The sequence below is a fragment of the Gigantopelta aegis genome, chromosome 1, assembly GCF_016097555.1.
Source record: "Gigantopelta aegis isolate Gae_Host chromosome 1, Gae_host_genome, whole genome shotgun sequence".
In the NCBI taxonomy this organism is placed as follows: Eukaryota; Metazoa; Mollusca; class Gastropoda; order Neomphalida; family Peltospiridae; genus Gigantopelta; species Gigantopelta aegis.
This window is the reverse complement of record NC_054699.1, coordinates 24282754-24309560: the sequence shown is the minus strand read 5'-3', so window position 1 is coordinate 24309560 and position 26807 is coordinate 24282754. Positions and strand designations below refer to the sequence as shown.

Genomic DNA, 26807 nt, shown 5'->3' with positions numbered 1-26807 from the left:
CTCTAGTGGTGTCATTAAACAAAGCAAATGTTTTAGTTCTCCAGTTGGAGCCATTTTCGGACGCCTCTGTAGTTGACAATAATACTGGATTCATTATATGAAGATAACAGTAATTGTAATCTTTCTGTCTGGTATTTAATAAACCCCAGGAAGACATGTCTGTGAAATCGCCTCTAGACTTGCCCTTGATTATATTATGACAGTACACCGATAGCTACCGGCAACTCCTTAAGACATGAGTACATACCTAATCTACACCCACATGATTAATTAACATATTAATTAAACCAGTGAGCTGTCAGTGTTAATGACTTAATCGTTGGTTGGACTGTGTAAACATTCCTAAGATGCAACGTGTTCCTAATCAGTGATACCGCTTGAGGAACCTGCAGGATGAATGGTCGTGGAGTGTCCAGTTCTAAATGTGCGGCCATCGCTTTATTTATCGTGATCCTATCCTGTTGGATTTACTCTGGAATATCGGAGAACGTTCCAAGTAAGTGATTCTAGGTTTAGATCACTCAGAAAGGCGATGCAGTTCTAGGTAGGTAGGTAGGTAACTGGTTTAACATGGTCATATACCACTAGGGTTTCGAACACGCCCATCCCGAGTCCGACCTCCGATATGATTGGGAGCCTGACTCGGGTTTACTCTGGAATATCAGAGAAAGTTCCAAGTAAGTGTTTATAGGTTTTACAATCAGACTACACACAAAGACGATGTTGTTCTAGAAGTCTTGTCATTGCTTTAGTTCTTGTGATTGTCCTTCCGAATTTATTCTGGAATATTAAACCGTCTAGAATCGATTCCCGTCAGTGGGCCGGCCCATTGTGCTATTTTTCTTGACAATTGTACTACCGAATTTATTCTGGAATATTAACCACCCAGAAATGCAATGCAATTCAAAGTTAAAGATACCGACTGCATCAATTAATGGGGTTGTACAATTGTATTGTACCTTCCACCCCAGGCACCACACACCCCTCAGCCTCAGTAGAATATAATATAGCTTAGGCTGCAAAAGGCCACCTGTATTAAGTAAGAGATTACATTGTAACAGTCAAACGCTAGCTAACATCCTCTCTCCTGAACGTAGATTTAAAGCAGAGTTGTCGTTGTAATGAGTATACCCATAATACCAGTTCTGTATCTGTTTCCTTTACATACGCGTGGAATCAAATCTAAACTCCAACAGATTCCATATGTGGTTCATCATCTAAATTGATCCAAATATGTTTTTGTCGCTATCTTAAAGGCACATACCCTAGTTTCAACCCATGAAAATTAACACTAAGTTTAGTTAATCTACAAACCTGTAACACACATTTGGATAGTCTGTGATGTTTAAACTAGACTAGAACTCGACTCCATAACCGTTACTTCTCAGACGCAGGTGCGTTTTTAAAAATACAAGAAATGCATTTTGTTTTTGGTATTAGAAACATCAAGAAGGCCAGAAACACTTCGGCTGTACGAAAATGGATAATCTAAACAATAAAATATGAGTAATGTTTGATTGCAGTGATTATAAACGACTCTGATAGTGAAAAATAGGCCTTGTCACTTTAACGTTCAACGACTTTGTATGTTTCCAAAAGACTATGAACTGTAAGAAAAGGAAATGGTGGTACAATCGAGCATCGTTTTAGTACGCAAAATAGAACAGGTTCTCGTCACGTTTTGTACCAGGCGCCATTTTAAAAGCAGAACATAATATTATATCACACTATAACGTGTACCATCAATAAACAACACCAAATAAGACATTTCGAAACGTTGTGGGCAAAAATAACAATGGAAGGATTACAGAAGTATTTTCGACTGAAACCGTATTTTATTGCATAAAGAACAAAAGGATTGGGCACAAGTTTGCCAACTTACTAGGCCTTCTCCTAAATACATACAATATAATGGCGACAATTTCTTAATTATAATAGTAATGTATACATAGAAAGTAATACACGAGTTGCCGTTAGATACCATTTTTCTTGCCCACTGGACAGGGTTATCCAGCTTTTGCAGGGTACTAGAAAAATCTGTTTGACCCTAGGGCCAGATAAATCTGTAGGGCTAGACGATTTTTGCATACGCTTGACGTCTTAACTCATGTTTTTCAGAATACTGTTTGCCATTTAAGGTTGTATCATTAAACTTTATATTTATTGGTAAGTTGTTACATTTTGGTGTCGTTGCATAATGTGGACTATATTTCTCAGCGTATGATTAGAGGAGTTTGTTGGTGAAATGTTTATGAATCGTTCTACAATTATGAATAAACAAACCGTAGCTTACAAAATTAATGTTTTCTTACCGTAATTAAACGGGCAAGAAAAAGAATCAATCACCATTGTGAGGCAATTCCAACCCGAGGGACAAAATGTTTTTTGTGAGGGCCGAGGTTTACAACGGTGATAGATTCTATTAATCTCACAACGAGTTGTTTTAAAATGTATCTAACGAGCGAAAGCGAGTTTTATACGTTGTTAAACAACGAGTTTTGAGATAAATGGTATCTAACGGACACGAATGTATTATTATATTTCTTGCAAATCCTCAAAACCAGGTTTTAAGCAATTATTAACATCTTTTTCGACTAAACGTTATGTACAGCCGTTGCATTTGTAGCTAACTTACGCGTCACAGACACATGAATGTCAGGTTAACTATACGTCATAGTCTAATCTATTTCCATCGTGTAGTTTTTCATTGGATGCATGGCAGTGGTGACCTGGTCATCACATAGGAGTAGCTAGTCATAAGTCTTGAAATCGTTAACACACGTACACGTGTTAACAACCATGTGTAACGAAAAATAACACATGGTGTTCTCACCAACAGGTGTGTAAAAATAAAAATAAAATTAATGTGTATTCTAATATATTTTAATAACAATCAAATTGAGGAAAAGAGGGTATTATGTGCAACAGGATTTCCAAAGAAACTACAAAAGAAAGAAAGAAGTACACGTATAATCAAACTATTGGATAGGGTGTTTTTTTTATCCTAGAAAAACAAAATATGTGCTGTATGAAAAGAAAATGGTGCGACTATCGATCTGCTGCGTCCGTTACAGATTTTGTGGAAACCAGCTTTTCAGACCTAACCGATTGTGAAAGCAAAATGCTCCCCGGGCTGTTTTCTCGCACTAGTAATGCGACATCGTTCTAACGGACGAAAGCTATTCTGAGTGATTTGATTTCCATGGTGTGGATTACATTAGATACAGGATAAAACAGAATATCATTACATTATGTTCTTATATCGAAAGACAACTATATTTAGCTAGGTCTAGTGTGTTATTTCTTGGATTTTAGTTTTAACATATCTGCGTTTAGTTGAAGCGAACGCCCTGTAACGCTACGTAACGCCGCGAAACAGTTTGATCTGATTTCGATGATAAGATTAGATATAGAATAAAACGTGGCAGTAACCCACGACGTTTTGTTTTTGTTTTGTTTGTTTGTTTGTTTGTTTGTTTGTGTAAACATTTCTGCGTTCTGTTCAGGCGAGTGTTCGTAACGCTACGTAACGCCAAGAAATAGCTTGTCCATCTTTCAATATCGATAATACTAAAGTACTGTCGGAAATACAATAAAAATTATTTTCGTCGATTATTTCTTACATATTAAACAGACACGTAAATATTTTGTAAATATCTATTTAATGATAGTCTACCTAATTTAGCGTTTACTTGTTTTGGCTCTCATTGATGTACAAGGTGATGTTTACTCTTGAAATTAAAAGAACGATGTCAGTACACAGGTAATTTGTGCACTTTATTAGAACAGACTATAACCAATTTTGGTCAAGATGTGTCCGTTTCATTGCTGTTAAAACGAGGGGCCGTTTCTGATGATGGTTTACCCCTATCCCTCTCCAAAACAAAATATTTGTAGACAAAGTAACGTTTGAGCAAAACGGTCAAGAATCATTCTGAGTGTGTGATCTATTGTACCGGTATTAAATGCGCTATCTCAAAGTTGCACAATGACAGCTATTGCAAACCATGTTTTTATTAAGCTTTGCTTTAACATTTAAAGACTACACCTTTAACTATGTCTATAAATGATTATAAGAAATAATTTTATCTACTAATAGAAAATACATTTTTATTGGAATGAATGAATATTTAGCGACACCCCACCACGGAAAATACATCAGCTATTGGGTGTCAAACTATGGATTTTTATTGGAGAATCTTTATCACAAACAGATGCTCACATATAACTTCTAATATAGCACCTTTGAGTGGTTGCAAGATTGTGTACATTTCTAATGTACTTATATTGAATTTATATTCACTAAATATGCTGGTCATAATTAATAATTTATGCTGCAATTCAAAATATTCAGTTAAAATTTTGTTTACGAGTAAATGGAATTGACACATATCATCAAAATGTGTTATAGTCTGTTCCAATAAAGGTAACAAATATCCTGTTTACCGACATTTTTTTTTTCAATTTCAAGAGTAAACATCACCTTGTACATTAATGAGAGCCCAAACAAGTAAATGCTAAATAAGGTTGAGTATCATTAAATAGATATTAAGAAAATATTTACTTGTCAATTTAATATGAAAGACATAATTGACGAAAATAATTTTATTTCTATTTCCGACACTACTTTAGATATGGGGGAACACACACACACACACACACACACACACACATAACAAACCTAATAATAATAATGGTAGTAATAATAATAATAATAATAACATTTGGTAATTTTGACATATAGTCTTAAGACAGGAAACCAGCTACATTTCTCCGTTAGTAGCAAGGCGTCTTTTATATGCACCCATCCCACAGACAGAATAGCATATACCGCGGCTTTTGATATGGCAGTCATGGTGCACTGGCTCGAACGAGAAAGAGCCCAGTGAGCCCACCGATGGGGATCGAGCCTAGACCGACCGCGCATCAAGCGAGCGCTTTACCACTGGGTTACGTCCCGCCCCTTTATTAAAAATTAGGACGGTGTCTAGCTCAGTCGGTAGCTCAAGGTTCCGGGTTGTACGATCGAAACCCCTCAGTGGACCCATTAATTCATTAAGGTTTTTTTCTAGTCCCAACCAGTTCCCAGTTGGTATATCAAAGGCCGTGATATGTGATGTCCTGTCTGTACGAAAAATGCTATTAAACAAATCCTATCCCTGCTAAATGGAATCTCTCTCTCTCTCTCTCTCTCTCTCTCTCTCTCTCTCTCTCTCTCTCTCTCTCTCTCTCTCTCTCTCTCTATCTCTCTCTCTCTATATCTATATATATATATATATATATATACATATATATATATATATATATATATATATATATATATATATATATATATATATTTACATATATATATATATCGGTATACTTTGATGACCACAAGTTAGAATTGTCAAATATCTAACCTCCAACTATGATTAATAACCATAGGCGTACGGGCTCCAATCTGTTTATTGGGGGGGGGGGGGGGGGGCAGGCTGGCTTTTGCCCGATTTAAACGAAAATGCCTGAATCTGGATAACATTTATTCATATCAGCATTACCACCAAACAGCTCTAGAGGGATGCAAATGAATCACTATGCCTTTTACATGAATAACAACGAATTTGGGTGTAGAATGATGGAAATACATGCTAAAAAGGTCTCAGGTTAGCACATTTTAACCAAATATTTGTATACTTTTTTTCACGAGGTTTGAGGTTTTGCTCCAACATTAGGGGGCAGTTGCTCCCCTTTCTCATGCCCCCTGTCTGGTACCCTTATGTTAATAACCATGTTCTATCTGTGTCGTTAACAAATAAAACTAATATTTCTTTTCTCCTCAGACTACGTTGACCATCCATGTTTCCGGAAATGTCCGGAGAAAGCCGACGTGATGACGTGTGTGTACAACTTCACGGTGGAATACCACTATGTACTTGGCGTCGAGTGTGGGACCTGTCCTTTTAACGTTACCCACTGCAAGAAACCCGGATGTATAGCGGCAGACGGCGTAGGTAGATCCGTGATAGCCGTCAACAGAATGATTCCAGGACCGGGAATACACGTCAGTGCTGTTTAATAGTCCATGTTATTTGCTGGCTTGTTTGTTTGTTTTTTGTTTGTTTGTTTGTCTAACGGTTTTGTTCCACCTCAACCTGAATAGCAAAGGCCGTGGTATATGCTATCCTTTCTGTGGGATGTTGCATATGAAACATTCCTTTCGACTCTAGTACTATATTTCAAAACTACCAAAATTTTGACATCCAATAGCCGATGATTAATAAATCAATGTGCTCTGATGGTGTCATTAAACAAAACAAACTTTAACTTTGCATCATGTTTTTAACCTTGAATAAATTTGAACGACAAAACTACAATAAGCGACCAGCGTAATATTGTAGAATCGAATGGGCATTTGGCAAACTAGAGACTGATTCGAGGATTATCTAGTGCCTCGTATATAGGACAGACGCTTCATAGGAGAACCTTTACGGAGATTTCATCTCCCTTGCACCGCCACGAAGAGGACTGCCACTCCCAGACTAGTATACTAAATCGAACTTGGCATCAGAGAGATCGCATTAGTACAGTTGTGACGATATGACTTCGTGAATCACTGTCACAACAGTGACGATCATCAGGTGTTCGCGAAAAGTGAGCATATCCTGCCTGCACAGTTGGCACCCGTCATGAGTACTGTCACCGCAGCTGTCAAGTCTGTCACTTCATCAAAAACGATGAAAAATTAATAAAGGTGCAAGAGTTTCGCCAAAGAGATTAAAAAGTAAGCACAAGTTCAACATATGGAATAACATAAGCCTTCATAGTGATCAGTGATGTATCGTATTTAGTAGATATAGCCACCAAATGTCTAAAATAAAACTCTTTGAATACCCCCAGGAGTCCCTGGACATCATGATCCGGATGGAATAACTTCTGTACCAGCATAGTTTATTGTATTTGTTATTTCTTTGTGGTGGCAGGTAGGTGGTTGGAATGTTGGTTGATTTATTGGTTGTCGTTTTATTTTGTTTTGTTTTGTCTGTGTGTGTTTTTGTTTTTGTTTTTGCTTTTGTCATTGTTGTTATTTTTGTTTTAATTTTGTGTTTGCTTTTGTTTTTGTTTTTGCTTTTGTTTTATTTGTCCTTGTTGTGTGTTTGCTGTTGTTTGGTTTGTGGGTGGGTTTTTTTTGTTTTTTTTGTTTTTGTTATGTTATTTTGTGGTAATCAAGATCCTCTTTTAACACTACATTGATATATCCAGTTAGCCCGAGTACTCTGGCTGTAAGAGAGTTAGACGGACACGTGGACGTCATAACTGTCCAAATGCCCGTCTAACTCTCTTACAGTCAGAGTACTCGGGCTAATATCCAGTATACGAACTTTCATCGAAATAAATGTATTTCGATATCTTAAAGGGACATTCCTGAGTTTGCTGCAACTTTTAAGATGTTATCGACTAACAGATCCTTTTTAACGATTGTAATTACATATCAATTATATGTTTCTGCATAAAATTTTAGTGGCTGTATATTAAACGTGTTTCTGATCGTTCTAATACTTTTACTAGGTTAAATTTCATTTTATTTCCAAAAATATTATTTTTTCGTACGTACGAAATTATTTGAAGACAGAATCCAGTTTGGGCTTCTTACAAATATTAAGACGACCAGAAACACATTGAATATACAGACAATGATATTTTAAATAATTTTTTTTTAATTTAATATGAAAGTTTAATCGTAGAAATATTTTATTAGTCGGAAACATCTTACAATGCAACAAACTCAGGAATGTCCCTTTAAATTCCTGTCTCATTTTTTTATCCACCCCGATGATTTTCCGCTACGCTTACTGGCACGTGGAGTCGGTATGGCGATGACTAATATTTAATAGTGGCCAGCAGTGACCAAGCAGATTTTGACTGGTTTTAATTTCCGTACTAAGATCCCGTTAGCTGATGCGTAACGACGTACGTGACACGTTGATAATAATATTACTTCCTACCATTTGACGTGTGTAAATGGGACGCTACTCGATCAGTGGTAGAATCTAAACACGGTAGTTGAAATCAGTCAATCGGTCGGCGGTGGGTTAGTAGTAAACCAGTTTAGGCTTCTTACAAATATTATTTAACTGGCCTCGGTGGCGTCGTGGTTAGGCCATCGGTTTACAAGTTGGTAGGTACTGGGTTCGGATCCCAGTCGAGGCATGGGATTTTAATCCAGATACCGACTCCAAACCCTGAGTGAGTGCTCCACAAGGCTCAATGGGTAGGTGTAAACCACTTGCACCGACCAGTGATCCATAACTGGTTCAAAAAAGGTCATGGTTTGTGCTATCCTGCCTCTGGGAAGCGCAAATAAAAGATCCTTTGCTGCTAATCGGAAAGAGTAGCCCATGTAGTGGCGACAGCGGGTTGAGTGCGTCGTTAAATAAAACATTTCTTTCTTTCTTTTTTTCTTACAAATATTAAGACGACCAGAAACACATTGAATATACAGACACTGATATTCTAAACAAGAAAATATATTTAATATATAAATTTAATCGCAGAAATATTGTATTACTTGGAAACATCTTACAATGCAGCAACGTCGGGAATGTCCCTTTAATGCGCGGTCGGTCTAGGATCTATTCCCGTCAGTGGACCCGTTGGGTTCCTCCTCGTTCCAGCCAGTGCACCACGATTGATATAATGTCTGCAGGGTGTATACTATCAAATCAAATCCCATAGATGATAATAGCCACATATGTGGCTAAAACTCCTACCTGCAGCGTATCAATCGACATAAACGCCATGGATATAAATACTACCACCCCTCGCCCTTAAATGGACGGAGGAGCCAGCCATGGCCGGCTCTTGTGCCGACGACAGCCGTGCACTACAACAGCTTGTTCTGAATGTGCACGTAAAACCCTATGACCTGACCTGACCTGCCCTTAAAGTGAATCAGAAAAACATGGGGGTGAAGTTGCTCATTTCTGAAATAACGGGTAGCGTCTATGACTACCCTAGTTCCGCACAAAATTCGAGTACTTTATTTTACATACATGTTTCAAGCACAAGGCTACTTTACACAGTGGTACTAGATGAAATAAAATTGCATTTTTTTTTACCCAGATGAAACTAATTTTGTTTACAACCAACAAACTCACATTTATCACCAATCACAGGACTTGTGGTATTCACTTCTCTGTCAAACGTTAGGTCCACCTTGAACTTTGACCCAGCCGGATGTTATTTGGTTTAGTACTACCTGTAGGATGGCGCGTATAAAAGATCCCTTGCTACTAATGAAACAATGAAGCAGCTTTATTTTATAAGATCATCTGTCAAAATTATCAAATGTTTGTCATCCAGTAGCCGATTATTCAACCAATGTGCTCAATTGGTGGGTTTTTTTTCTTTCCATAGAGTCATGTTGTTTTAGTTTTAATTTAATTTAATTTAATTTAATTTAATTTTTCTTTTATTCTTTTTCTTCTTCTTTTTTTTTTTTGGGGGGGGGGGGTAGGGGGATTGGTAGTGGGGAAGACAAAATTACATATAAAATACATGTTCTAAGTTAGAATACCACTCTCTTTATTTATCCGATGTGCTTCTGATCGTTTGTTCCGACGCCATATAACCGTAAATAAAATGTGTTGAGTGCGTCGTTAAATAAAACATTTCTGATCGTTTGTAGTAACTTATTAACTAATGGTCGATTCTATAAAAAAAAAAATGCACCGTAAAGATCATCATTAAAATAAACATTCCTTTCTTCTATTTCTCTACGTTCTACCACACAGGTATGTCTGGGTGACGTCGTCGTCGTGAACGTGCATAACGCGCTCGACGGAGCCGAAGGTTTGTCCATTCACTGGCACGGCTTGCATCTGAAGGGACACCAGCACATGGACGGAGTAACCATGGTTACGCAGTGTCCTATAGCGGCACGCACTACCTTTCAATACAGGTTTGTGATGTTCCTTTGGATTTTTTTTTGTATGAGTATTTTTTTTTGTATAAGGAATCTTGAATGAAGAATCAGAAATATTTCCAAAATTGATTTTCTGCAGACGTCAGTCAGAAAGATGTTTTGGCCAGGCCTGGTGCTTATAAAACGTTTAGAGTCTAGACTCAAAACTCTGATAGGGTCTGATACAGTAATGTCATGAAAACGCCATACAAATTGTATGTGTGTGACGTCATTAGAGATTGAGTCTGGACTCTAAAATTGTTTATAAAGCTCTAATGACGTCACACGCATACAATGTGTGTGACGTTCATACGATGTTAAAATCTCAGACTACAGGACCCATATTCACAAAATATCGTAAGCCTAGTTTTACACGTAAACGTAAATCTACGACTGAAGAGCTATTCACGAAACCACGAAAACGTAAGTTACGTGTAAAGTTGGACGTAAATATAAGAGTGCCTCAGGTTGCAACTAACGCTGCACGTAAGTTGTGTACATATAATAAATCAAGCACGATCGCCGTTATTTACTATTATTTACGGAAACTAGCAGCATTTCCAATAAATGAAGCAGTTTGCTATGGCGAACGCCCACTGATTGAACATATACTCTTCAAAAGAAGAAACGCAAAACCACATTGTCGTAACATTTGGAGAATTGATTTAATTATTGAATGGTGAGTCCGATAATTACCAAATGTTGGAGGATTGTTCACAATTCACTCTAGTCCATTGTGAGTAAGTGATAGGACACACCACCAAGGTCAAGGTCATCTGGAGTCAATACCGGGTGTGGCCTCCGCGTGTGTTGACAACTGCCTGGCACCGCCTGCCCATTGAAGCAACCAGAGTACGGATAACGTCCCGGGGGATGGTGGCCCACTCGGCCTGCAAGGCTGCTGCCAGCTCGGGCAGGGTCTGGGGCTGTGGTTGTCGCTGTCGGAAGCGTCGGTCCAACTCGTCCCATAGATGCTCAATTGGGTTCAAATCCGGTGATATCGATGGCCAAGGAAGGACATTAATGTTGTTGTTCTGTAGGAAAGCCGTTGTGAGACGTGCTGTGTGAGGCCTGGCGTTGTCATGTTGGAACACTGCGTTGGCGTTGGCCATAACTGGAACGATGTGTGGCCGGAGGATCTGGTCAATGTAGCCCTGTGCATTCAGGTTGCCCTGCACGTGGACCAACCAGGTCAGTTCTGCCAGTGTGTGAGATGGCTGCCCACACCATGACACTACCCCCGCCGAATCTGTCCACTTCCTGCACGCAGTTTGCCGCATAACGTTCACCACGACGCCTATACACGCGACATCTTCCATCATGACGTCGGAGCAGAAATCGGGACTCGTCACTGAACCACACCTGTCTCCATCGCAGTTGAGGCCATTGTCGATGAATCTGGCACCACTGCAGTCGGAGTCGACGGTGTTGTGGTGTTAAGATGACACCTCGAACTGGACGTCTGGCACGAATTCCTACCTCACGTAGGCGGTTCCGTACGGTCTGGTCGGATATCCTGCGCAAACCTGGTATTGCTGCGGCTGTGGAGGTGGCAGTAGTCAATCGTTCCCGAAGGTGGCGTACCCGGATGTAGCGGTCCTGCCCGGGGGTAGTGACCCGTGGTCGACCGGATCTAGGGAGGTCACGTGTTGATCCATGTTGCTGGTAACGGTCCCACAGTCTGGAGATGGTGCTTGGGGACACATGGAATGCCCTGGCAACGGCCGTTCTGGATTCGCCTGCGTCTAGTCGGCCGATGGCATTGTTTCTCTGCGGTTCACTGAGACGTGGCATGTCCTGGATTGTCAACTGTCGGCCAGATACAGAGGCCAGGCAAGCGAACACCCTGCACTTTTATACTGTCGGTGTTCATGTTGCACGTGCAGACAACGCACGTGCAGTGGTGACATGGTTTGCACGTGGCTGCGTTTTTGCGAATATTCACATTTTGGAACTTTATTGTACAGTAGCTGCGTTTTATCGAATGTAACCGTGGGAATGTGTTCGGGACATGCAATGACCTTATATTCACAAAGCATGAACCGGTAGGAAACATAAAATCGGAGTTATAACCCATTTGTACCCTTTTGCGTTTCTTTTGTTGAAGAGTATATTTTTGTTCGTGATCGAACGGATGTTTTCGACTTGGCCAATTTCTCCTGAGTTATCTTTTCCTTTTTAAGAAATGTCCTCAAGTTCGTACCAAAACGCGGATACCCACCAATACCAAAATGCCATGGTTCACTGTTCGCAATGTTATTGTTAGCAGACGACAAACAAAATTGCGTTTTGCGCATTTGTTATTTACCCAGTAGCCATCGTTTCTAATGTGTTTTTATTAATTACTCCAGTGAGAATGTTAAATCGTAGATTTACGTCCAACTAAGTTACGTTTACATTTACGACCATCTTTGAGAATAAGGTGCTTCTTGCACGTAAACGTAAATCTACGGCACACGTAAGTGCTAGTCGTAGACGTAAATTTACACTTTTTTGTGAATATGGGTCCAGATTTCCCAAGCTATCTTAACGCTATTCGTAGCGTAAAACTGTCGTAAGCTATGACGTAATTACTACACTGTCCTTAGCCTAAAACGGTTTAATATTTTTTTTAGCTCTAAGACAGCTTCGAAACTATGGGCACAGATTCATTTAACAATCTTGAGTTTCGACTCTAAAATGTTTTATCTCATCGGGCCCTCGTATACGCGAAAACAAAAATCGTAATTTGTTACTGCATGGGCGTACATAGGGGGGGGGGGAGGCGTCGATGGGTTCGACCGAACTCCCCCTGAAATCGCTTTTTTATAATTTAATATGTCTGACATTGATATCTGACATTATTATATTTACTCAACATAGAAATATATGCCCAATGTCTCTGCAATCTATTTTGGAATCCCCCTTTTCAAAACTCAACATAGAAATATATGCCCAATATCTCTGCAGTCTATTTTGGAACCACCCTTTTCAAAATCCTATGTACGCCCATGTACTGAGAAATTATTATGCATTGGTTTAACGTACAATATTATTGGACGATCTGGCGTTTATAAACCAATTACTTTGTCGATACTAAATACGATGCCATCATGATTTGGTGAACATACACCATGACGTCACGTACTTGAGGTTACGTTTACGCCTCTCATTTTTTGGTTTAAATTTGTAATGAAATAGTGTTTTAATACAATCTTTTACATATTTTAAAAAATATAATAAATAAAACCTTTTGGTTTTAACTATCTCTGAACATGAATGCAAAGTTACTCAATACTCGAAACACCATGAAAAGTGGCTCATTACCAGTTATTATCAAATTTGTGTCCCTCGTGAAATAATTTACATTTGTCACTCGCGTAAGTTCGTGACACGTAAAATTATTTCCCTCGGGACATAAATTTGATAATAACTTGTGACGAGTTTGTTATTATATTTACTACCGCAGTTACGGTTGTGACTACATGTATAACTCTCAGGCGTTTCGCCTTTAAAAGGACTGCCTACTTTGAGAGTAGGGGGACTAAGGCGATACACTATTCCTACTTTTATAGCCACAAGAAATATTGGTTTAAAGACAGGTCAACACATAGGAATGGCTAATTGGTGTATAACATAATTATGATTATCTTCAACACTTGGGAGAGAGAGAGAAAGAGAGAGAGAGAGAGAGAGAGAGAGAGAGAGAGAGAGAGAGAGAGAGAGAGAGAGTAGGATAGATAAAGAAAGAGAGGGACACGTTGCCGATACATAATAGGATATTCCTACCAATTGAGAGCAAAGGCTCTTTTATATGCATTTCTACATAAATGCATTTCTACGACAAATAACTGGTCTACCAAGAACGAGGAGTCCTGCAACTCATTTAAAACAAAATCAACTTATTTTCATGCTTATATCCAATTAAGGTTCAAGCACGCTGTCCTGGGCACACACCTCAGCTATCTGGGTTGTCTGTCCAGGTCAGTAGGTTAGTTGTTAGTTGGTTAGTGGTTAGTAAGAGAGAAGAGGGTGTAGTGACTTTACACCTACCCACTGAGCCCTTAAGAACTCGTTCTTGGTGGGAGAATGTACCGGGCTGCGAACACTGTACCTACCGGCCTGTAGTCCGGTGGCTTAATCACGACGCCAACGACACCGGTTGCAACTCATTGCTGTCGCTTTAGTACTCATCTTTTGTAGGTCAATGTGAATTGGAATAGAATTCTGTTTTCTTATTTCAATCGAATTGCTGATCATAATTTATCTCAACATCAAATTAATATTCTCTTAACTTTCTTTATTTAAAAATTGAATAAATGTTTGTTATCAGATTTCCAGTAAAAATCCCAGGCACACATTTCTGGCATGCGCATTCTGGATTGCAAAGAGGTGACGGCGTGTTCGGAAGCTTGATCGTACGGCAGGCGGACAGTGACGAAGCTCACCGAAGGTTGTACGACGAAGATCTTCCAGAGCACACGATCCACGTTCAGGACTGGCTCTTGCAGCCGACAGTGAACCGACTGGCGGGCCACCAACACGGGGTACTCGACAACAACCCGCAGTCTATCTTAATAAACGGTCAGTGACACTAAACTTTCGTTTTACAGTAACTTCTCATGATCTCTCTGTTGGAAGCAAGACACTTGTAAAAGCTGAACCCAATTTCACAAAACATCGTAAGCCTAGTTTTGCACGTAAACGTAAATCTACGACAAAACCACAAGTCTTACTGCTGTTACAGTACAATAAATATAGTTAGAAATACACATAATTAATTTCTTTTCGTTCTTAAAATGCTCAATCTTCCGTAATGATGTAATTTTCTGTATGAAATAGATGCCAAACACGTGTAGATGTATGCTGGGTATAACTGCTAGTCGCAGACGTAAACGTATGATGTTTTGTGATGTTGGTCCCTCCTACTGTTTCTATCTTTTGCAACATTTTCTATTTGGCTATACTACGGAACATTTGCAAATTCAACAGCACAAAAAAAAAACCCTCGCCCGCTATCGACACTGGTGGGGCTGCAGGGACTCCCTTGCACATGTCAGCGCGGGCGACCCATTCTCCCATCCACACCAAACCTTTCCCTGTCCTGGACGGAGAAGCCAGCGAATGTCGACACCTGCGCCCATGACGGGCGTGTGCTACAACAGCTTGTTCTGAATGTGCACGTTAAAACATAATATAACCTGACCTGACCTGACCTGACCTGACCTGTCTCTCTCTCTCTCTCTCTCTCTCTCTCTCTCTCTCTCTCTCTCTCTCTCTCTCTCTCTCTCTCTCTCTCTCTCTCTCTCTCTCTCTCTGTCTGTTCATATATCGGTCCGTCCGTCCGTCCATCCATCTGTCCATCCATCCATCCATCCATCCATCCATATACCCGTCTAGCCATTCAGCCATCTATATATCTTATATGATCGATCCCCGTCTGTGGGTCCATTAGGCTATTTCTCGCTCTAGCCAGAGAACCACAACTGGTATATCAAAGTCCGGGTATATGCTATCCTGTATGTAGGATGGTGGATAAAAAGAAAATCCCTTGCTACTAATGAAAAAATTTAACCGGTTTCCTCTCTAAGACTATATGTCAAAATGACCAATGTCTGACATGTGCTCTAGTGGTTTCGGTAAGCAAAACAAACAAACTTATATCTTATATCGTTATACGAGACTTTATTATTATTATTATTCCGTAGGACAAGGCTCATTTCAATCGTTCATGTACAGCATCGCCGGTCAGATTCGCCGCACCCCCCACGCCGAGTTCTCCGTCTCCCAGAACACTTCCTACCGATTCAGAGTGATCAGCAACGGCGTCCTCAACTGCCCCATCCGGTTATCCGTGGACAACCACACGCTGTTGATGGTCGCCACAGATGGCGCTCCGTTCGACTCCGTGGAGGTCAAATACTTCAACATATTCGCGGGAGAGAGGTACGACTTTGTGCTCAATGCCACAAGCCGTGTTGACAGTTACTGGATTCGAGCTAAAGGACTTGGGAATTGTGGCAAAAAGAAAGTTAGAGAGTTCGCGATTTTGAAGTACAAAGGCTCGAATATCACGATTCCGGCTGTGGGTAGAAACGTGGGGGAGGATAGTAAAGAAGTGGTATGTATTTTGTTACAATTGAGGGGGGGGGGGGGGGGGCGGGACGTAGCTCAGTGGTACAGCGCTCGTTCGATGCGCGGTCGGTGTGGGATCGATACCCGCCGGTGGGCTCATTGGGCTATTTCTCGTTCCAGCCAGTCCACCACGACAGGTATATCATAGGCCGTGGTATGTACTACACTGTCTGTGGGATGGTGCATATAAAAGATCCCTTGCTGCTAATCGGAAGAGTAGCCCATGTAGTGGCGACAGCGGGTTTCCTCTCTCAATCTGTGTGGTCCTTAACGATATGTCTGACGCCATATAACCGTAAATAAAATGTGTTGAGTGCGTCGTTAAATAAAACATTTCTTTCTTTCTAAAACATTTCTTTCCATACATGAAATGATGGTCGATCGTGATTATCATTGTGATAATTGTGACGATGATTGTGGTGATGATGACGACTATCGTATGCTCTTGACGATAATGACGATGCTAGTCATGATAATGATGATCATGACGATAATAATGATGATGACCACAACGACGATGATGATAATGGTGATGATAATGATTTGATGATGATGATGACTCGATACCACAACTAAATTTTGTAATCGTCACATAGGTCATGGGAGATAATTTCTAAATGCCTATCGTAGAAGTCATTGTCATCTCCCTTTCAACGCGATGTCACTGCCACTGGTATCTCTCGTTAAATCCATTAAATATTCAATGTAAAACTGTAAGGTTGAAACATTAAGTATTTTTCAAAATTTTAAAATAGAAACTTAAAACAAATGAGAAAACCATGAGCAGACGACACTGTTCTCTATGGGTGAGTATTAATTTTATTTACATCTTCTGCAATGTTTTCATAATTTACACAATGAAAGGTAGAATATTTTGGAATTATCTAAAACATTTTGGATGGTAGGCCTACTGGGTATTTTTATGTTAGTCTGGGTACGATTCTGTTGATCTTGAATGGAATGCCATAATTATTATTTGAGAAAGTTGTGTCCATATGCCAATAGACACAGCTTACGACCTTAAAACTTTGGGGAGCGGTACGTAGTGGTAAAGCGATCGCTTGATGAGCTCTCGGTCAGGGATCGATCTCCGTCTGTGGCCCAATTGGACTATTTATCGCTCCAACCAGTGCACCACGACTGGTACATCAAAGGCCGTGGTATGTGCTATCCTGCCTGATGGATGGTGCATATAAAAGATCCCTTGCTACTAATGGAAAAAAATGTAGCGGGTTTCCTCTCTAAGAATATGTCAAAATTACCAAATGTTTGACATCCAATAGCCGATGATTAATAAATCAATGTGCTCTAGTTGTGTCGTTAAACAAAACTTTCTCATTCAATATGTCTACAGGTACTAAATCCCGTGAACGACGACGTCATAGACTTAGACAGTGTTCTGTTGCTTACTGACCTCAACAGCACTCTGCCTGATGACGTCACCATGAAGGAACAGCCAGACATAAAACTGTACGTTGCCATGGATTTCAACTCGAAGGTGACACGTGATCTGAGCCATGGAGACGTGTTGGCTATGGGACATACGATGCGAGGCATGCACCACGCCCACTTCCCCCAGCTGAACGGAATATCTTTCGTAACGCCGCCCTCACCACCACTGTCGCAGCTTCGAGACATACCAGAGGTAGGTGCAGAGGTTTTAGAGGCCAATATATAGACACTGTTTCGTATCTGAACATAACCACAAGCACATTCAATAAATAAATAAATAGATAAATAAATAAGTAAATTAATAAATAATAATAATTTAATAAATAAATAAATAAATAAAGCCACGCCAGGTTTGGGTTTTTGTTCTTGTGTTGTTGTTGTTGTTTTTTGTGTGTGTTTTTTTTTTTTTTGGGGGGGGGGGGTGGGGGGGGTTAAGGTTTTTTTTGTGTATTATTATTTTGTTGTTGTTGTTGCTGCTTTTTACTATTGTATATTTGCAGTTGGTGTTGTTATCGTTGTTGTTGCTTTGGGGTATTGTTTGGAGGCTTCTTGTATTTTTGTTGGGGGTTTTTAAAATACTAAATTGGAGTGTATTATTTATTTGTTAGTTTTGTTTGTTTGTTTTGTTTGATTGATTGATTATTCATTTATGTTTTTAATCTCGAATAATTCTCTCTGGAAACAAAGCGTATAAAATAAAATAGTTTTAAAATCCAACAAAATAAGCAAAACAGGAGGTGTGGGAATTGGATGTAATTGGTTAAATTGAGGGGGGGTTTTCTCGGGGGAACAGCAGTACAAACTTTAATATTCGTGTCAAACACTTTTAAAAGTTAAAATTTTTCTTTTGTTTAATGACATCACTAGAGCATATTGATTAATCATTAATCATCGTCTGTTGGATGTCAAACATTTGGTAATGTTGGACACGAAGTCTTCAGCCCCAGTCACACTGTCCCTGTGTATGGCTACGGTGACCCACGGGCTTGAAATCGGGGATGGGGGGTGGGGGTGGAACTGTGGGTAACCGTAGTGAGTCCGACGGCAAACCGTAGCAAACCGTACCAATCCGGGGTGATACGTGACGAACCGTAGATCGCCACGGTTGTTTTAAGCTGTTTAAAACTTCCGTGGGTCTCCGTAGCTCGCCGCCGGTGAATGCATATCGTAGTGACACCGTAGTGTAACCTTAGTACCACAGTGCCTCGCCGTAGGACCACCGTAGACCCTTCCTTGGCCATCCGTGGCCATCCGTGGTTCACCGTGAGTGTCTACTCCCACGGTGACTTACAGTGACTTGAGCTCCGGTCACACTGTCAAGGATCAGGACGCCGAGTTAGCCACGGATACGATCCGACATCATTCGTGACCATCCTTAGCGATCCGTAAGGACCCGTAGCGACCCATAGCGCTTCCTGTTGTCAACTAACCCCTATCCGTAATAATCCTTCGTCTATCCGTCGAAAACCGTAGTTAAACCGTGGTGCATGCGTAGGGGACCGCGGACAGACCACTATCCGGGGTCATCCTTGAGGTTTTCATCTGTCGTGGATCCGGCCAGACGACCCTTGACAGTGTGACCGGGACTTTACGGCAGCAGTAAGGTGTCCTACAGTGGCGCGATCGTAGTCGAACCGTGGGTATCCGTGACGACCCCGTAGCGCCACCTTCATGGTCCTTAACGACACCGTAGTGGTCGCAGGCAGCACTACGGTGCACCGTAGCCTACCGTGGGTAACCGTAGTGGGGTCCGTAGCAATACCGTGGTCTTCCATAGTGATGATGATGATGATGATGATGATAACTAGTTTAACGTGCCCATATACCACTAGGGTTTCTAACACGCCCATCCCGAGTCCGACCTCCGATAAGATCGGTGGCCTGACTCGGGATGTGTGTGTGTGTGTGGGGGGGGGGGGGGGGGGGGGGGGGGGTAGTGTTGAAAATGGGCAGAATTTTGAAAATAGCTTTGCAATTGTTGTGACGGAGTGTCACGAAGCGTAGCTGAATGTGGGTGCTGTCGGGTTTCTTTCTGTAGTATGTGTATTAGTGATTAATATGTGGATTTTTTTTGTATCACTTAACTCGAAAATGATTGATGTAAAGGTATTTGACGTCAAACATAGGATTGTTGTGGTATTAGAGCGGGACTCGTTGCCTACCGTGTGGTAGTCAGGAATTGCCAAAAAAAGACATAGGTTGGTCTCTGACTGTAATGAGAGCGTGTTTATGTCCAAATGTCCGTCTAGCTCTCTTACAGTCAGAGTACTCGGGCTAGGCCACGTAGTGGTCGGCGATGGAGGGCCTTTACGGGGCGTCTCATACACCGCGGTGTTGAGTCTGTCCCTCTCGGTGGTCGATGGTTCCGGCGTAGCTGGTTTCCTCGACTCAGGCTGGGCTGGGGACGGCGTCGCAGAAGGGACCGCCACTGGCGGTTGAGCCGCCAGTTTTGTTCAACCCCCCCCCCCCCCCCCGCCCGTGCCGTTCCTGGCGCGCGTTTCCTCTTCCTCCATCTCCTCTTCTTCTGTACGATCGCGTCGCCGTACACCAAGTCACAGAAGCCCGTGACCCTGTGCACGTGACGCGATACTCAAGTAGCTTCCCGTAACTCAGTAAGAGTCCCCCCAAGGTGTGTGTGTGTGTGTGTGGGTGGGGGTGGGGGGTGGGGGGACGGGTAACTCGAGAGTACATGGCGAGACGTCTGTCCTCATTGCAAGTTAGCTTGGAAGTGTTCCGTAGTGAAACCGTGGGTTACCGTGGCTCACCGTGTAATAACCGTAGCACCACAGTGGCTGACTCGTTTTGGACAAAATTGGAGCCAGAGCTACGGTGAGCTACGGTTCATAGCACCAGGACCTACCGTGGAATACCGTGGCCATCACCGGGACAGTGTGACTGACGCTTTAGCTGAAACTAGCCACATTTGTTTATGAAGAGCAAGGGATCTTTTATATGTACTTTCCAACAGGAGTGGACAAACTAAGTTCTTTAATATACCAGTCGTGGGGTAGATATTGATTTGCGATGTAATATACACGTTGTCGTTTTAACAGGGGCGGGACATAGACCAGTGGTAAAACGCTCGCTTGATGCGCGGTCGGCCTGGGATCGATCCCTGTCGTTGGGCCCATTGGGCTCTTTCTCGTTCTGTATATCAGAGGCCATGGTATATGCTATCTTGTTAGTGGGAAAGTGCATAAAAAAGATCCCTTGCTGAATTAGGAAAAAAAATGTAGCGGGTTTCCTCTGATGACTACGTGTCAGAATTACCAAATGTTTGACATCCAATAGTCGATGATTAATTAATCAATGTGCTCTAGTGAAGTCGTTAAACAATTTTTTTTTTTTCAACAGGAGTTGTTTTGCAATGCTGACACTCTGAAGATGAACTGCTCGACTCATTATTGCAAATGTATCCATCGTCTTGTGGTGGGTGTCGGGGCTACCGTCGAGATGGTTATTGTAGACGAAGGCAAGATGCTGAACGTCAGTCACCCGATGCATTTGCATGGACATAACTTCCGGGTCGTCGCCATGGATAAGGTAAACAAAAACAGAGGTCTCAGATTTATACTTTGTATCGTAATGAATGTTTTAGAAGTTATTAATTTCTACACATTTTTTTCTTCCTTTTTTTTCGGGGGTGGGGGGGGGTGGGGGGGGGGGGGGTGGGGAGGAGTATAATTGTTCATCAAGTCGATTGATTTACACATTTAGTCATTTCCATCCTTCCACTTACAAGCCTACTCGTTTATCCCTCCCATATATCCACCCGTTGGTCCATCCATCTATTCAGCCAGCCAGCCAGCCAGCCAGAGAGTCACGCACATTCATTCATTCATTCATTAATTCATTCATTTATTTGTCTCGCTCCAGCCAGTGCACCACGACTGGTATATCAAAGGCCGTGGTATGTGCTATCCTGTCTATGGGATGGTGGATATAAATGATGCCTTGCTGCTAATCGAAAAGAGTAGCCCATGGAGTGGCGTTAGCGGGTTTCCTACCTCAATAGCCGTGTGGTCCTTAACCATATGTCCGACGCCATATAACCGTAAATAAAATGTGTTGAGTGCGTCGTTAAATAAAACCTCTCTCTCTCTCTCTCTCTCTCTCTCTCTCTCTCTCTCTCTCTCTCTCTCTCTCTCTCTCTCTCTCTCTCTCATTTATTTTTTTATCCATTCATTCATTCACTTCATAGTCATTGTTGTTGTTATTTATAGAAGTGTTTTGTTTTCTGTGAATAGCTAGGTGCGTCCACTAGTATGGAGGAAGTTAAGCGACTGGACAGAGAAGGTCTCATCAGACGTCGTCTAAGCAGGGCTGTCATCAAAGACACCGTCGCCGTGCCAGACGGTGGGTACGTCGTCATCAGATTCGTGGCTGACAATCCAGGTAATATGACGTCACTAAACTGTTTAATTCCGGGTCAATGACAGTTTACTTCTGGGTCAAGATTAATTCATCAAAATCCATCGAGGTTACTAATTGCACAACGTAATCAGTCTGTATTACTTCGAGTAACTGGCGAAAAGAAAGGAAATGATTTATTTAACGACGCACTCAACACATTTTATTTTCGGTTACATGGCGTCGGAATTATGATTAAGGACCACACACATATTGAGAGAGGAAACCCGCTGTCGTCACTTCATGGCCTACTCTTTTTCGATTAGCAGCAAGGGATCTTTTATATGCACCATCCCACAGACAGGATAACATATACCACGGCTTTTCATATACCAGTCGTGGTGCACTGGCTGGAACGAGAAATAGTCCAATGGGCCCACCGACAGGGATCGATCGCACACCGACTGCGTATCGAGCGGACGCTTTACCACTGGGCTATGTCCCGGCCCGAGATATTTATGGTGTCGGCATACCCAATATCCCAAATGTTCATACCCAATGTCCCAAATGTTCATACCCAATACCCAATATCCCAAATGTTCATACCCAATATCCCAAATGTTCATACCCAATGTCCCAACTGTTCATACCCAATACCCAATGTCCCAAATGTTCATAACCAATACCCAATGTCCCAAATGTTCATACCCAATGTCCCAACTGTTCATACCCAAATGTTCATACCCAATATCCTATGTCCCAAATATTCCTACCCAATGTCTCAAATGTTCATACCCAATACCCTATGTCCCAAATGTTCATACCCAATACCCAATGTCCCAAATGTTCATACCCAATGTCCCAACTGTTCATACCCAAATGTTCATACCCAATGTCCCAAATGTTCATACCCAATACCCAATATCCCAAATGTTCAAACCCAATACCCAATGTCCCAAATGTTCATACCCAATGTCCCAACTGTTCATACCCAATACCCAATGTCCCAAATGTTCATAACCAATACCCAATGTCCCAAATGTTCATACCCAATGTCCCAACTGTTCATACCCAAATGTTCATACCCAATGTCTCAAATGTTCATACCCAATGTCCCAAATGTTCATACCCAATGTCCCAAATGTTCATACCCAATACCCAATGTCCCAAATGTTCATACCCAATACCCTATGTCCCAAATGTTCATACCCAATGTCTCAAATGTTCATACCCAATACCCTATGTCCCAAATGTTCATACCCAATACCCAATATCCCAAATGTTCATACCCAATGTCCCAACTGTTCCTACCCAAATGTTCATACCCAATGTCTCAAATGTTCATACCCAATGTCCCAAATGTTCATACCCAATGTCCCAAATGTTCATACCCAATGCCCAATGTCCCAAATGTTCATACCCAATACCCTATGTCCCAAATGTTCATACCCAATGTTTCAAATGTTCATACCCAATACCCAATGTCCCAAATGTTCATACCCAATACTCAATGTCCCAAATGTTCATACCCAATGTCTCAAATGTTCATAACCAATACCCAATGTCCCAAATGTTCATACCCAATACCCAATGTCTCACATGTTCATACCCAATGTTCCAACTGTTCATACCCAAATGTTCATACCCAATGTCTGAAATGTTCATACCCAATGTCCCAAATGTTCATACCCAATGTCCCAAATGTTCATACCCAACACCCAATGTCCCAAATGTTCATACCCAATGTCCCAACTGTTCATACCCAAATGTTCATACCCAATGTCTCAAATGTTCATACCCAATGTCCCAAATGTTCATACCCAATGTCCCAAATGTTCATACCCAATACCCAATGTCCCAAATGTTCATACCCAATACCCTATGTCCCAAATGTTCATACCCAATACCCAATGTCCCAAATGTTCATACCCAATACCCTATGTCCCAAATGTTCATACCCAATACCTATGTCCCAAATGTTCATACCCAATACCCTATGCCCCAAATGTTCATACCAAATACCCTATGTCCCAAATGTTCATACCCAATACCCAATGTCCCAAATGTTCATACCCAATACCCAATGCCCCAAATGTTCATACCCAATACCCTATGCCCCAAATGTTCATACCCAATACCCAATGTCCCAAATGCTTACCTACCTAGACATGGTTTTGTCCCGTCGTAGTATAAAGGATCTCCGCTGTTTTTTTGTTTTTTTTAGGTCAATGCCTAGCAGGCATTATTAAAAAAGAAGTTTGTTTTGTTTAACAACACCACTAGAGCACATGTATATTAATTAATCATCGGCTATTGGATGTCAGATATTTCAGAGGAAACCCGCTACATATTTCCATTAGCAGCAAGGTATGTTTTATTTGCACTTTCCCACAGACAGGAAAGCACATACCACGGTCTTTGACAAGTTGTTGTCAACTGGTTGGAACGAGAAGAGAAAAAAAAACCTCAATCATTTCCATCGATCCACCGACTAGTATGAGGTGGTTCGATTCCGCGACGCAAGCACCTCAGAAGTGTTTCTACTATACTCACCCTTCCACGCAACAATACAAACATTGTGGGAGGGACGTAGTCCAGTGGTAAAGCGCTTGCTTGATGCGCGGTTGGTCTGGGGTCGACCCCCCCCCCCCCACCCCACCCGTCGGTGGGCCCGTTGGGCTATTTCTCGCTCCATCCAGAATACCACGACTGGTATATCAAAGGCCGAGGTAGGTGCTATCCTGTTTATGGGATGGTGCATATAAAAGATCTCTTGCTATTAATGGAAAAATGTAGCGGGTTTCCTTTCTATGTCTGTGTCGAAATGATCATATGTTGGACATATATGATTAATAAATCAATGTGGTTCAGTGGTGTCGTTAAACAAAGCAAGTTTTTGTTCCATGTCTATAATTTGCATCATGTTGACGGTATTACCTAGGTTTGACGCATCATTTGTTTTCATTTCAACTTCAATATTTCGCTTCTTATAATACGTTTGGCATCCAATAGCCAATGGTTACTTAACTAATCAATGTGCTCTAGTAGTGTCCTTAAACAAAGCAAGCTTTACGTGTTATCTACGTCTGATCTACATACCCATATTGTATCCATAAAAAGAAGGAAGGAAATGTTGTTTTTAACGACGCACTCAACACATTTTATTTACGATCATATGGCGTCATACCATAAAAAAGAATGCCATAGACTTATGGTGCGTATAGAGAATCATCATAATCGAAGTAGATTCCACTTATGGTGTTTTAGTATATCAAAGGCTGTGGTATGTGTTGTCCTGTCTCGATTGGTGCTACTAATGGAAAAAATGCAGCGAGTATCCTCTTAAGACTGTATGTAAAAAAAAAGTACATCTTTGACATCCGGTAACCGATGATTAATAAACAATGTGCTCTAGTAGTGTTGTTAAACAAAACAAACTTTAACTTTCAAACAAATGTGGGCTACATAGATAATAGACAATACAACATGAGTGGCCATTGGATACCATTTATCTTACAACGAGTTTGAAAGCGAGTTGGATACGTTTTTAAACAACGACTTTTCGATTTGCACGTTCTTTTTTATACATTGGATGCTATGGCATTGGTGACCTGGTCATCACCTAGGAGCAGCCAGTCGTTTGTCTTTAAAATGTTATCGCACGTATATGTGTTAAGAAGTATGTGTTATCAAAAATAACGAATGATGTTCTCACCAACGGGTGTGTAAGAATGTTGTTAAAGGAACGTTCCTGAGTTTGCTGCAATTTGTAAGATGTTATCGACTATCAAAAACTTTTTAACGATTGTAATTACATATCAGATATATGTTTCTGCATAAAAAAAAATAATGGCTGTACATTAAATGTGTTTCTGATCGTTCTAATATTTGTACTAGGTTAAATTTCAATTTATTTCCTAAAATATATTTTCTTTTACTTCCTAAACATTATTTGAAGACAAAATCCAGTTTGGGCTTCTTACAAATATTAAGACGACCAGAAACACATTGAATATACAGACACTGATATTCTAAACAAGAAAATATATTTAATATGTAAGTTTAATCGTAGAAATATTTTATTAGATGGAAACATCTTACAATGCAGCAAACTCAGGATTGTCCCTTTAAACCTGTTAAAAGGAGTGCGTTCTATTCCAGGAATGTGGTTATTCCACTGTCACATCGCCTTCCACCTCGTGACCGGCATGCAACTACTGCTTCAAGTGGGACAACCCGATCAGCTACCCACCACGCCGGCCAACTTCCCGCGCTGCGGAAACTGGCGATACACGGAACCAGGTGCAACAGAACCACCGAGGAAAAATAATCACAATGGCCGCCATGGTGGTGATGACGATGGCGATAGTACCAGACGTAGTTGTGCAGTCTGCTCGGGGACCAGTACTGGAAAACGAAATGACTTCTTGATATTGCTAGGCGTAGGAGTGTGGTGTTTTGAACAATTTCTCAATAGAATGAGATAATTTTCTAAATATTTAAAGTGTACGATGTTTCATGTGAAAATCGGTAGTCATGTTATTCTTATCGGCAGCTCTGTTATCCGTTCTTATAAAACTGTTTCGAGTCCAGACTCAATCTCTAATGACGTCACATGCATGCAGTTTCTATGGCGTTAGAGTCTTTAGTCTAGACTCTTGAGGTTTTATAAGCACCATATCATGCGTATTATGTCTGCTTCGGTCGCTCAAACCGTGAACTATGTGATCGTCTGCTAGGTACATTGTTACAACATTATTTATTTATTTAAAGGGTTTTAAATTCAACCGCATTGAATCAATCCTATGTGCATCACTACATGCTGTAGCAAAAACCGAAAGAGATGACTTAACAATGAGCTTAGTAACCAGAGGCGGATCCATGGGGATGGACCAGGGCGGTGGTGTAGCGGGAGAGGGGGGGGGGGAGTGGCACGGGGGCAATGTCC

At 41.1% G+C, this 26807-nt stretch overlaps 1 protein-coding gene across 1 annotated transcript; it reads left to right on the top strand.

Moving 5' to 3' along the window:
* Positions 1-625: 625 nt before the first annotated feature.
* LOC121371578 (L-ascorbate oxidase-like) lies at positions 626-26807 on the top strand. Its single transcript, XM_041497621.1, has 9 exons — positions 626-677; positions 5823-6043; positions 9774-9940; positions 14256-14506; positions 15631-16043; positions 17412-17702; positions 20864-21052; positions 21757-21904; positions 26021-26807. Exons 1-9 carry the CDS (start codon positions 626-628, stop codon positions 26344-26346), a joined length of 2058 nt encoding a protein of 685 aa, XP_041353555.1. The 3' UTR covers positions 26347-26807.

Excerpts from the sequence above, each read along its gene's own strand:
- LOC121371578 (XM_041497621.1), top strand. The coding sequence starts at position 626 with ATGATTGGGAGCCTGACTCGGGTTTACTCTGGAATATCAGAGAAAGTT. Across the intron at positions 6,044-9,773 it reads TTCCAGGACCGGGAATACAC|GTATGTCTGGGTGACGTCGT; the intron begins GTCAGTGCTGTT and ends TCTACCACACAG. Across the intron at positions 17,703-20,863 it reads AGCTTCGAGACATACCAGAG|GAGTTGTTTTGCAATGCTGA; the intron begins GTAGGTGCAGAG and ends TTTTTTCAACAG.